At 42.2% G+C, this 13,508-nt stretch overlaps 1 protein-coding gene across 2 annotated transcripts in view; it reads left to right on the forward strand.

Moving 5' to 3' along the window:
- mRpL17 (mitochondrial ribosomal protein L17) overlaps positions 1–13,508 on the forward strand; it is an 81,128-nt gene that overhangs the window by 66,208 nt on the left and 1,412 nt on the right. For both annotated transcript variants that reach the window (XM_031928469.1, NM_001191011.1), the window contains exon 3: positions 7,887–8,091. In XM_031928469.1, the coding sequence (XP_031784329.1) occupies positions 7,887–8,091 (205 nt within the window). The remainder of the gene's footprint in view (positions 1–7,886; positions 8,092–13,508) is intronic.

A 13,508-nucleotide genomic window follows, 5' to 3' on the forward strand; every position in this document is an offset into this window, starting at 1 on the left:
ATACTGAGTGCGTTGTATCATAGACCATGTCCCGTAATTTCGAAGGTGATTTTGACACCTGGACATCGTCTACTGGAAAAAAGAAATTATTTTCGTTTATTTGTTTGAGTGCGTTGTATCATAGACCATGTATTGTTATCCGGGAAGTGATTTTGACCCCTGGACATCGGCTACTGGAAGTGGGGATTTTCTTTTGGTATATTTGTTGTATACTGAGTGTGTTGTATCATAGACCATGTCTCGTCATTCAGAAGGTGATTTTGATACCTGGACATCGTGTACTGGAAAAGAAATTATTTTAGTATATTTGTTGTATACTGAGTGTGTTGTATCATAGACCATGTCTCGTCATTCGGAAGGTGATTTAGACACCTGGACATCGCCTACTGGAGGTGGGGATTTTCTTTTGGTATATTTGTTGTATACTGAGTGGGCTGTATCATAGACCATGTCCCGTAATTTGGAAGGTGATTTTGACACCTGGACATCGTCTACTAGAAGTGGGGATTTTCTTTTGGTACATTTATTGTACACTGAGTGCGTTGTATCATAGACCATGTTTTGACATCTGGTAAGTGATTTTGACACCTGGACATCGTCTACTAGAAGTGGGGATTTTCTTTTGGTATATTCGTTGTATACTGAGTGCGTTGTATCATAGACCATGTCCCGTAATTTGGAAGGTGATTTTGACACCTGGACATCGTCTACTGGAAAAAAAAATTATTTTGGTTTATTTGTTTGAGTGCGTTGTATCATAGACCATGTTTTGACATCGGGGAAGTGATTTTAACAACTGGACATCGGCTACTGGAAGTGGGGATTTTCTTTTGGTATATTTGTTGTATACTGAGTGTGTTATATCATAGACCATGTCTCGTCATTCGGAAGGTGATTTTGACACCTGGACATCGCCTACTGGAGGTGGGGATTTTCTTTTGGTACATTTGTTGTATACTAAGTTTGTTGTATCATAGACCATTTCCCGTAATTTTGAAGGTGATTTTGACACCTGGACATCGTCTACTAGAAGTGGGGATTTTCTTTTGGTACATTTATTGTACACTGAGTGCGTTGTATCATAGACCATGTCCCGTAATTTGTATATTTGTTGTATACTGAGTGTGTTGTATCATAGACCTTGTCTCGTCATTCGGAAGGTGATTTTGACACCTGGTCATCGCCTACTGGAGGTGGGGATTTTCTTTTGGTATATTTGTTGTATCATAGACCATGTCTCGTCATTCGGAAGGTGATTTTGACACCTGGACATCGTCTACTAGAAGTGGGGATTTTCTTTGGGTACATTTATTGTACACTGAGTGCGTTGTATCATAGTCCATGTTATGTCATCCGGGAAGTGATTTTGACATCTGGACGTCGTCTACTAGAAGTGCGGATTTTTTTATCGTACATTTGTTGTATACTGAGTGCGTTGCATGTCTCGTCATTCGGAAGGTGATATTGATACCTGGACATCGTCTACTGGAAAAAATAAAAATTATTTTGGTATATTTGTTCTGTACTAAAATTGTTGTATCATAGACCATGTCTCGTCATTCGGAAGGTGATTTTTATACCTGGACATCGTGTACTGGAAAGAAAATTATTTTGGTATATTTGTTGTATACTGAGTGTGTTGTATCATAGACCATGTCTCGTCATTCGGAAGGTGATTTTGACACCTGGACATCGCCTACTGGAAGTGGGGATTTTCTTTTGGTACATTTGTTGTATACTAAGTTTGTTGTATCATAGACCATGTTTTGTAATCGGGGAAGTGATTTTGACACCTGGACATCGTCTACTGGAAGTGGGGATTTTTTTATCGTACATTTATTGTACACTGAGTGCGTTATATCATAGACCATGTTTTGACACCTGGACATCGTCTACTAGAAGTGGGGATTTTCTTTGGGTATATTTGTTGTATACTGAGTGCGTTCTATCATAGACCATGTCCCGTAATTTGTATATTTGTTGTATACTGAGTGTGTTGTATCATAGACCATGTCTCGTCATTCGGAAGGTGATTTAGACACCTGGACATCGCCTACTGGAGGTGGGGATTTTCTTTTGGTATATTTGTTGTATACTGAGTGGGCTGTATCATAGACCATGTCCCGTAATTTGGAAGGTGATTTTGACACCTGGACATCTTCTACTAGAAGTGGGGATTTTCTTTGGGTACATTTATTGTACACTGAGTGCGTTGTATCATAGTCCATGTTTTGTCATCCGGGAAGTGATTTTGACATCTGGACGTCGTCTACTAGAAGTGCGGATTTTTTTATCGTACATTTGTTGTATACTGAGTGCGTTGCATGTCTCGTCATTCGGAAGGTGATATTGATACCTGGACATCGTCTACTGGAAAAAATAAAAATTATTTTGGTATATTTGTTCTATACTAAAATTGTTGTATCATAGACCATGTTTTGACATCGGGGAAGTGATTTTATCAACTGGACATCGGCTACTGCAAGTGGGGATTTTCTTTTGGTATATTTGTTGTATACTGAGTGTGTTGTATCATAGACCATGTCTCGTCATTCGGAAGGTGATTTTGACACCTGGACATCGCCTACTGGAGGTGGGGATTTTCTTTTGGTACATTTGTTGTATACTAAGTTTGTTGTATCATAGACCATTTCCCGTAATTTTGAAGGTGATTTTGACACCTGGACATCGTCTACTAGAAGTGGGGATTTTCTTTTGGTACATTTATTGTACACTGAGTGCGTTGTATCATAGACCATGTTTTGACATCGGGGAAGTGATTTTAACACCTGGACATCGGCTACTGGAAGTGGGGATTTTCTTTTGGTATATTTGTTGTATACTGAGTGTGTTGTATCATAGACCATATCTCGTCATTCGGAAGGTGATTTTTATACCTGGACATCGTGTACTGGAAAAAAAATTATTTTGGTATATTTGTTGTATACTGAGTGTGTTGTATCATAGACCATGTCTCGTCATTCGGAAGGTGATTTTGACACCTGGACATCGCCTACTGGAGGTGGGGATTTTCTTTTGGTACATTTGTTGTATACTATGTTTGTTGTATCATAGACCATGTTTTGAAATCGGGGAAGTGATTTTGACACCTGGACATCGTCTACTGGAAAAAAAAATTATTTTGGTTTATTTGTTTGAGTGCGTTGTATCATAGACCATGTTTTGACATCGGGGAAGTGATTTTATCAACTGGACATCGCCTACTGGAGGTGGGGATTTTCTTTTGGTACATTTGTTGTATACTAAGTTTGTTGTATCATAGACCATTTCCCGTAATTTTGAAGGTGATTTTGACACCTGGACATCGTCTACTAGAAGTGGGGATTTTCTTTTGGTACATTTATTGTACACTGAGTGCGTTGTATCATAGACCATGTTTTGACATCGGGGAAGTGATTTTAACACCTGGACATCGGCTACTGGAAGTGGGGATTTTCTTTTGGTATATTTGTTGTATACTGAGTGTGTTGTATCATAGACCATATCTCGTCATTCGGAAGGTGATTTTTATACCTGGACATCGTGTACTGGAAAAAAAATTATTTTGGTATATTTGTTGTATACTGAGTGTGTTGTATCATAGACCATGTCTCGTCATTCGGAAGGTGATTTTGACACCTGGACATCGCCTACTGGAGGTGGGGATTTTCTTTTGGTACATTTGTTGTATACTAAGTTTGTTGTATCATAGACCATGTTTTGAAATCGGGGAAGTGATTTTGACACCTGGACATCGTCTACTGGAAAAAAAAATTATTTTGGTTTATTTGTTTGAGTGCGTTGTATCATAGACCATGTTTTGACATCGGGGAAGTGATTTTATCAACTGGACATCGGCTACTGGAAGTGGGGATTTTCTTTTGGTATATTTGTTGTATACTGAGTGTGTTGTATCATAGACCATGTCTCGTCATTCGGAAGGTGATTTTGACACCTGGACATCGCCTACTGGAGGTGGGGATTTTCTTTTGGTACATTTGTTGTATACTAAGTTTCTTGTATCATAGACCATTTCCCGTAATTTTGAAGGTGATTTTGACACCTGGACATCGTCTACTAGAAGTGGGGATTTTCTTTTGGTACATTTATTGTACACTGAGTGCGTTGTATCATAGACCATGTTTTGACATCGGGGAAGTGATTTTAACACCTGGACATCGGCTACTGGAAGTGGGGATTTTCTTTTGGTATATTTGTTGTATACTGAGTGTGTTGTATCATAGACCATATCTCGTCATTCGGAAGGTGATTTTTATACGTGGACATCGTGTACTGGAAAAAAAATTATTTTGGTATATTTGTTGTATACTGAGTGTGTTGTATCATAGACCATGTCTCGTCATTCGGAAGGTGATTTTGACACCTGGACATCGCCTACTGGAGGTGGGGATTTTCTTTTGGTACATTTGTTGTATACTAAGTTTGTTGTATCATAGACCATTTCCCGTAATTTTGAAGGTGATTTTGACACCTGGACATCGTCTACTAGAAGTGGGGATTTTCTTTTGGTACATTTATTGTACACTGAGTGCGTTGTATCATAGACCATGTTTTGACACCTGGAGATCGTCTACTAGAAGTGGAGATTTTCTTTTGGTACATTTATTGTTCACTGAGTGCGTTGTATCATAGACCATGTTTTGACACCTGGAGATCGTCTACTAGAAGTGGGGATTTTCTTATCGTACATTTGTTGTATACTGAGTGCGTTGCATGTCTCGTCATTCGGAAGGTGATATTGATACCTGGACATCGCCTACTTGAAGTGGGGATTTTCTTTTGGTATATCTGTTGTATACTGAGTGTGTTGTATCATAGACCATGTCTCGTCATTCGGAAGGTGATTTTGATACCTGGACATCGTGTACTGGAAAAAAAATTATTTTGGTTTATTTGTTTGAGTGCGTTGTATCATAGAGCATGTTTTGACATCGGGGAAGTGATTTTAACACCTGGACATCGGCTACTGGAAGTGGGGATTTTCTTATCGTACATTTGTTGTATACTGAGTGCGTTGCATGTCTCGTCATTCGGAAGGTGATTTTGATACCTGGACATCGTGTACTGGAAAAAAAATTATTTTTGTTTATTTGTTTGAGTGCGTTGTATCATAGACCATGTTTTGTTATCCGGGAAGTGATTTTGACATCTGGACGTCGTCTACTAGAAGTGGGGATTTTCTTATCATACATTTGTTGTATACTGAGTGCGTTGTATCATAGACCATTTCCCGTAATTTGGAAGGTGATTTTGACACCTGGACATCGTATACTGGAAAAAAAAAATTATTTTGGTTTATTTGTTTGAGTGCGTTGTATCATAGACCATGTTTTGTTATCCGGGAAGTGATTTTGACATCTGGACGTCGTCTACTAGAAGTGGGGATTTTCTTATCGTACATTTGTTGTATACTGAGTGTGTTGCAAGTCTCGTCATTCGGAAGGTGATATTGATACCTGGACATCGCCTACTTGAAGTGGGGATTTTCTTTTGGTATATCTGTTGTATACTGAGTGTGTTGTATCATAGACCAAGTCTCGTCATTCGGAAGGTGATTTTAACACCTGGACATCGCCTACTGCATGTAGCTGTTTTCTTCTGGTAAATTTGTTGTATACTGAGTGTGTTGTATCATAGACCATGTCTCGTCATTCGGAAGTTGATTTTGATACCTGGACATCGCCTACTTGAAGTAGAGATTTTCTTTTGATACATTTGTTGTATACTAAGTGAGTTGTATCATAGACCATGTCTCGTAATTTGGAAGGTGATTTTGACATCTGGACATCGTATAGTGGAAAAAAAAATTATTTTGGTATATTTGTTGCCTACTGGAAGTAGAGATTATCTTTTGATACATTTGTTGTATATGAGTGCATTGTATCATAGACCATGTTTTGACATCTGGGAAGTGATTTTGACACCTGGACATCGTCTACTAGAAGTGGGGATTTTCTTTTGGTACATTTGTTGTATACTGAGTGCGTTGTATCATAGACCATGTCTCGTCATTCGGAAGGTGATTTTGATACCTGGACTTCGCCTACTGGAAGTAGCTGTTTTCTTTTTGTATATTTGTTGTATACTGGGTGCGTTGTTTCATAGACCATGTTTTGGCATCTGGGATGTGATTTTGACACCTGGGCATCGTCTACTAGAAGTGGGGGTTTTCTTATGGTACATTTGTTGTATACTAAGTGCGTTGTATCATAGATGATGTTTTGTCATCTGGTTGGTCTGTCAACACGTTAGGTGACGAAGTCTCAGATGTCTTCCGACAAACATTACCCGTTGTCAAACATAGGAATCGAACAAAAATTTTTTTAAATTGTGTAAAAAATAGTCATATATGGAGTAAATTCCAAATAATTATTTTAAAAGATAATATGAGAGTTGGTAATTGTGACAAAGAGTTTAAACAATGGCTATTAAACATTGGTGATGAAAAATATTCTAACAAACTTAAAATGGACAATGTATAACGGGGCGGAGTTGTCGACAGCAGTCGCGCAAACGTTAGCTGCGTACAACTGCTGTCGCGAGAATCACCTCGTAATAATCGAGTCAAGGTCTCATTTTCTCGGGATGTTTTCGAGGCTCGCAGTGAACCAGCCAAGATTGAGTATGGCTAGCTGCAGCTTTCATGCGGCAGGGAACGTTGTCTAAAGGTGGCGGGAGGCAGGTTTTCAGAAATAACCGACGCCGAACACAATCGTTGGGTTGAATAGAAATCAGATATATTGGGGTGTGCGAGACGCAGATGGACGGCGTAGCTAGAGATCGGGAGAGAGAGAGAGAGAGAGAGAGAGAGAGAGAGAGAGAGAGAGAGAGAGAGAGAGAGAGAGAGAGTTCACGTGCCATTTATAAAACCATCCTCTCAGATCAAAGTCTTATAAAAGAATATACTATAGAAATGCTACAGATGATGAATTTGACGTAAGGGTGTTCCGGACGTAACCGAGGGCTACTAGGGATAATAGCAAGTGCGGCGTATTTATTCTTTATTAATAATATATTCTACCTTTTAGTAGTTTTAGCGAACGTTTCTCCGTCATTTAGCTCTCATATGCGCGAATCGACAAGGCGATTCGTGACTTCAGGCCAATACGGTTAGGAGTGGTTTTATAATAATTCCTAGACTGCCACTACCTCAGTAGGGAGTTTACTCCACGGATTTTGAAGGTCACTTTCAGTGCGGAGAGTCTAAAGGGCCGATCTGTGACTGCCAGGCCAGAGAGTCGAGTGTCGAGAGGCGTTTGCGCGGGCACATGACTGGGTGTGTATAGATATAGAGGAGCGCGCGCACTGCTTCGAGTCCCTTCGGTAGTCCTCGGGACAGCGTCTTTGTTTTAGCGGGCCCGAGTTTTTGGCGGCGTTTAATGAGTAGAGCGTCAGTTCTCGGCGACAACTTATGAGAGAAGGTTACACCAGGACCTGATCATTAGGAGATTTTAATAAAGTCATAATATCTGATCAACAATAATTCCACAGTTTATTTTTTTACCTTAATGTAGTCTTGTTCCATACATAAGGGAGTTATCGACGGTAGAACGCGCACTGACAAATAAATAGATTATAGAATTCTTTGCAAATCGTTTTTATTTAGATCTATTAATATATTAATATATCATTAATAATTTATTAACAGACAATAATTGAAATAACAGAATAAACAATAAAAATGATGTCGAATATGAAATTTTTGTTTAAGAAATATAATTATAAACTGACAATTATAGAACTAAAATTGACAAATTTAAAGGGAAAACAAAAATAGGGAAGTTGACGAGCGAACTGAGAAGCGGAGCAGAGCCCTACTAGTGTGTACATAAATATTTATGAATTTATGTTTTTTTTTTGTTTAGCTTATATCTAAAGTTATGCAAAATGGTTGTAACAAAAATATGATGGAACTAGCAGACTATTGGATCTTGGAAAAACAGTTAATTCATAAATTATTTAATGTACTACCTTCAAGATACTGTGGATCGACTATATATACTAACTTATATCACTCCCCTCGAGAGTTTCCAGGAATCCACTACAAGCGGGCAGTATTAGAACTTAAAGGTCAGAATCTATTTTTATTAAACTTATATTGTTAGTTGATCAGTACTACTACGTGTATCTCAATTTTGCGGTTTCTCAGTAATAATATTTTGCGACGCTGTGCCTTCGAACCCAGGTGCGCAACACCTAGCACCTCGCATACACTAGGATTTTTCTTTAAACGTAGGATTTGGCGCGATTGCCACGTTTGGGAGAACGCTAGGTCTGTGCATAAATCTCTACAGAGTTTTCTGCACAGATTTCTGCACATATCTCTGCGCCAAATTTGAACCGTCATCTGTTAATTTTCGAAAAATTCTTAAAAACAAAAAAAATAATATGAGTACTTTTATAGGTGTTATCAATCGGATGATAACATGTGTATTTTCCCTTCGCAGGCCCACCCTTTTCCGTTGTCAAATAATTTGCTTTTTAGAATTATTAACGCGAATATTATTTGTTTGTGTGTAACCTGGAGTCCACGAGAGCGAGAAGAGAGGAGTTTCGAGGGAACAGCAGAGCTACGAAAAGCTGCAACCATTTTCAGAGACAGCGCATGTTGTTCGTAAGAGAGAGAGAGAGAGAGAGAGAGAGAGAGAGAGAGAGAGAGAGAGAAAGAGAGAGAGAGAGAGAGAGAGAGAGAGAGAGAGAGAGAGAGAGAGAGAGAGAGAGAGAGAGAGAGAGAGAGAAAGAGAGAGAGAGAGAGAGAGAGAGAGAGAGAGAGAGAGATTAGATTTTAGATTAATTGCTCTTTATTTTTGTACATTTTGTTGTACATATAACAAATATAGTGTATTATGATAAAGGAATAAATAAAATTTGTGTAAGGGTATATAGTATAAGGTGTGTGTGATTTTGAGAGATGACATGAGATGAAAGAGAATGTATGTATGTTTGTGCGATGTTTATGTGTTTTCCAAATTAAAGAAATAATTTTTAGCTGCTTGTTTGAAGTGTGATATGGAAAGTGTGTCGCGAAGTTGAGATGGAAGGCTGTTCCAGAGGTAGGAGGCGCTGATGAAAAATGAATTCCTCAGCGTCTCCGTCTTGAAGGACGGGATGTCCAGTGGAGTCACCTCGCCCCTGACAGGCCTGAGTGCGACGTGGAAGTCAAAATAGGCTAGTAGATAAGCTGGTATTGAGGCGTTGAAAATTTTTCTAAGAAAACAGGCCATGAAGTACTTCCTACGTCCGGCGGTGGTGAGCCATTGCAACTCACGCCTGTAAGGGGAGATGTGCTCGTCCCTCTTTACACCATAGATGTATCGGATTCCCGTATTGACAAGCCTCTGCAGTTTTAAGTCAAGCTCTTGAGTCAGGTCGCAGTAAACAAGTGAGCAGTAGTCGATGAGGGGAAATAGGAGTGCTTGCACCAAATGTTGGCGCAACCTGAGGCTAGTGCTCTTCCGAAAGAAATGTAGCCGATACATTAAAGAGTGAGCACGTTTACAAGTTTGTGTAACGTGCTCTTTCCACGTAAGTTTTGAGTCAAGCACCAGCCCCAGGTTGCGCACAGATGATTCAAAGTTGACCTGGGCCCCCCCTATATTTATATAGGTGTTAGCAGTAGAAGGTAGAGCATTGATATAGTAGGGTGAGCCCAGGACGATCGCCTTAGTCTTACTAACATTCAGCTTAAGTCTGTTTAGTGCTGCCCAGCCCATTATCCTCTCGGCGTTAGCACTCATCTTGTCAGAACAGGAATCGAGCTCCTCAAGGGGGCATTGACAGTAGATTTGCAGATCATCCGCGTAGACTAGATGGGATACATCTGAGTCAAGGCAGAGGCCAATGTCATTGATGTATAACGCGAACAATAAGGGGCCCAAGACTGACCCCTGTGGGACACCGGTGTTTAGTGGTAGGAATGTAGAGAGTTCGTTGTTGTCACCAATGACGGCCTGTTCTCTACCAGAAAGGTAAGATGCAAGCTAGCGGATAACCTGCTTGGAGAAGCCGAAGGAGGGTAGCTTTCTGAGTAGCCTGACGTGACACACTGTATCAAACGCCTTGCTAAAACCAAAAAGAAGCAGAAGGGTGACCTTATTCCTGTCCATTCCAAGCCTGACATCATCAGTCAACTTAATCAAGCCGGACTGCGTGCTGTGGCCAGTGCGAAAACCAGTTTGGAAACTATCAAGATAGAGTCTAGTTTCAAGGTATTCAGAGATTTGATTGTGAACCAGCCACTTCAGCGCCTTGGATAGAAAGCAAAGTAGGGAAATCGGTCGGTAGTCAGTTACAGCTGTAGGAGAGTTGATCTTGTTTAATGCTCTTACGAGCGATGATTTCCAGGCAGAGGGAAAGCATGCCTCACTCAAAGACAGGTTGAAAATTTGACAGATTAAAGGAGTGAGTATTGGTAGTGCTTTAGAGATTACAACCTGTGGGATGCCATCGCTTCCCCTGGCCTGGGTATTGAAATGTGAAACTGCAGCTAACACGTCCGATTCTGTGATGGCCCTGAAGATAAAGTGTTCAGGGAGGTCTAGACTCTCGAGGGTCCGCAGATACTCCTGGACAGATGGAGCTTGAGGGTCATTTGAGATGGAACTGAAGTGTTCGTTGAGAGCATCTGGAGAGAACCGAGCAGGTGGAGAAGATTTAGAGGTGGTAATGCCAAGATTTTCAAGTTCTCTCCATATCTCTGCAACGTCGGTTAGAGTAGACAAGCGTGAATAATAGTAATTCAGCCTGGCTTCCTCGACCCGTTGATGAGCGTCATCCCTTGCGATTCTATAAAAGTATAGATCCCAAGGTAGACGACTTCTGCGAAAACGCCTGTAGAGCCTATTCCTTTCAGTTAAAAGGTCACGAAGAGCCGCGGTGAACCACGGGTGACGTTTACGTCCAGGTGTCACAGTCTTTAATGGGGCGAGATGATTTATGGCTTTTGTGATGTTTTCGTTGAGGATGGTGATGCATTCGTCAAGTGATGGTGTGGTGAAGGATGACCAGTCGCATGCGCTAAGGAAGTCCCTTAGCTTCTCAGCACAGATTCCTTTGTAGTTTCTGTAAGTGTAGGTATTAGGTACGTAGCGTGGAATCTGTACGTCGAGTGTGGCTGTAATAAGGTCATGTCCATTAATGAAAGGTGTGTCAGTCTTCCAGTATGAGAGCAGGCGATCCTGCTCATCGATTAAGCAAAGGTCAAGCCAGGTGTCAGAGTCTTGTCTATGATGAGTTGCACCATATGGCACAGAAATAAGGGAGTTCTCGTCGATGAAAGCCTTAATGAAATTGGCGTCTTCAGACGAGGAAAGTTGGTCAGCATTGAAATCACCCATGATGACCTTCGTGGAGTAGTTGTGCATGTGTGTTGTTAGTTGCTCAATAAAGTTAGATCCCTGGATAAAGGGAGAATGAGGAGGGCGATACACAACCCCCACGAAGATGGGCGATATTCCCTTAGCTGTGATTTCACAGAAAAGATACTCCGGCTTACCTGGTTTGCCCGACCATTCACCATCAGATGACGAGATGATACAAGCTGTCAGTGAGTGATGGATGTAGAGAGCCACACCTCCACCGTTCCTGTTTCTGTCCCGTCTGTAAAGAGTGTAATCGTCCAGTGAAGGGATGGACGATATCTTGTCGCTTAGCCAGGTCTCGGTCACAGCCACTACGTGGAAGGGGGAACGAGTGGACAAGAAGAACCTGATCATCTCAATGTGACCCGTAAGGGAGTTCGCATTGAGATGACAGACCCTGAGACCCCCAGACAGAGACGCTTTAGATGTAGATGTGGATGTGTTTGATGTTTTAGACGGTGGTTTTGGTGGAATGATGTGTAAGTGTTTTAATGTGTGGTGTCCGTGTTGGCTATTGGCGGTGTTCGGGCTAAAAAATATTCCAGATCAGCCTCTGTAGTGATGATGGTGGCCCGTTCATTGTCTTCGCCAGAACGGATGAGGATCCTACCATCCCTCACAAAAGAGCGGCATCCTTTCCTCCTCTTTGCCTCCAGCCTTGCCCTGATTCGCAGCTTGTGAATATCTGGAGGAAGCAGCTCATTTATATTGATGAGTCCCTGATGGTCTGGACAGAGAGCTCTCGCTTCCTCCAGTAGCGCAGCATCCAGTTCACTAGTGTGAAGTTTGCGCTTCCTGGCTTTGGCCACTATGATGGAGCGGGCCAGTGCACTGGAAGAGAGGGTGACAGCAAGTGGTGGAAGTCTGCTGTCACCCGGCGCACTGATGTTCGTTGTGTCCAGGCTCCCCATTATCCTGACGGACGCCACATCCCGCTTCAGGACCGTGGGATCCAGTGCAGCCAGGACCGAGTAGGCCAGGAGCTGCAGTGATGTCTCCTGGGTGTAGCCCAGGCCGGTGATCACCACCACGTTGTTGGAAGTACGCTCCTGCTTCCTCTTTAAATCGGCCAGCTCGCTGCGGATGGTATTGAGCTCCTCCGAGGCCGGCGCAATGCTGTTGTTCTGCTGCTCTACAGGGCTCCTTGACGACAGCTGTTGAATTTGTGCCTACAGCTCAGAGATGGAGGACTCGGCTTTACTTAGCCGAGTGTTGAGCGCAGGCAAGTCGTCAAGGGCTTTGAGGCGTTTCTCAAGCGGGCCAAGTCGCTTCTCGATTTTTGAGACCCGTTCAGACACGGTGTTTTGCGCCTGAAGGGCCTCATTTTGGACCAGCTTGATATCATCCAGTGCCGCAATGATGTCCTTGAGGGACGCCTCGATTGACGCCTGTGTCCTCGCCGGAGACTGCGCTCTGGAGCCGGCAAGAGATGGAGGCGCAGACCTATTCTTCTTGGGCACACCTGTTAAAGGAGTGCCCTTGGTGGATGTGCTTGCCGTTGCCGCTGTCGCTGCCGCTGCCCTTGCCCTCGTCTGCGTGGTCTTGGGCGTGCCGACGTCTGTATATTCTGCTGCACAGGCAGCACAGACGAGTGTGGCATCATTCCCCACCATTATGGACCGAAATGAGACACATATGGTGTGGAAATGGTCATTGCACAACTCGCATGTCTTCATTCTTCCCCTGGCTGCTTTGTTGCATTGAGCACACATAACAGGTGTTTCGGCACTTTTTCCACCAATTCCGCTCATTCTGGACGAGGTTATGTCACTGTCGATAACTTACTGACAGTCGATAAAGTAGAGTATGTTGGAGGATAATAGCTGGTGGTAAGTTATCGACTGTTTTTGATGGTAGCGACGCTGACGGAGGAAAGAGAGACGCCGTGCAGCGAGGAGAAAAGCCGTGCGTGTTTGCAGGTTATGTTTCAGCGACAGATGTTGTAGCAGGAAAAAAAGCAGAGTAGTAGATTGCAGCCTCCAGTGAATAATATGTCACAATGAAGGTTGCAGAATAGCGCATACAACAGACTACAAAAGAATAGGCCCGAAGGCAACGTGCGGCAGTAAGAGTGCAGAGAAAAATGAGTAAAGCAAAGCAGGACTATATGTACTCACGTAAAGTTGG

Source organism: Nasonia vitripennis, chromosome 4, assembly GCF_009193385.2.
Source record: "Nasonia vitripennis strain AsymCx chromosome 4, Nvit_psr_1.1, whole genome shotgun sequence".
NCBI classification, from domain to species: Eukaryota; Metazoa; Arthropoda; class Insecta; order Hymenoptera; family Pteromalidae; genus Nasonia; species Nasonia vitripennis.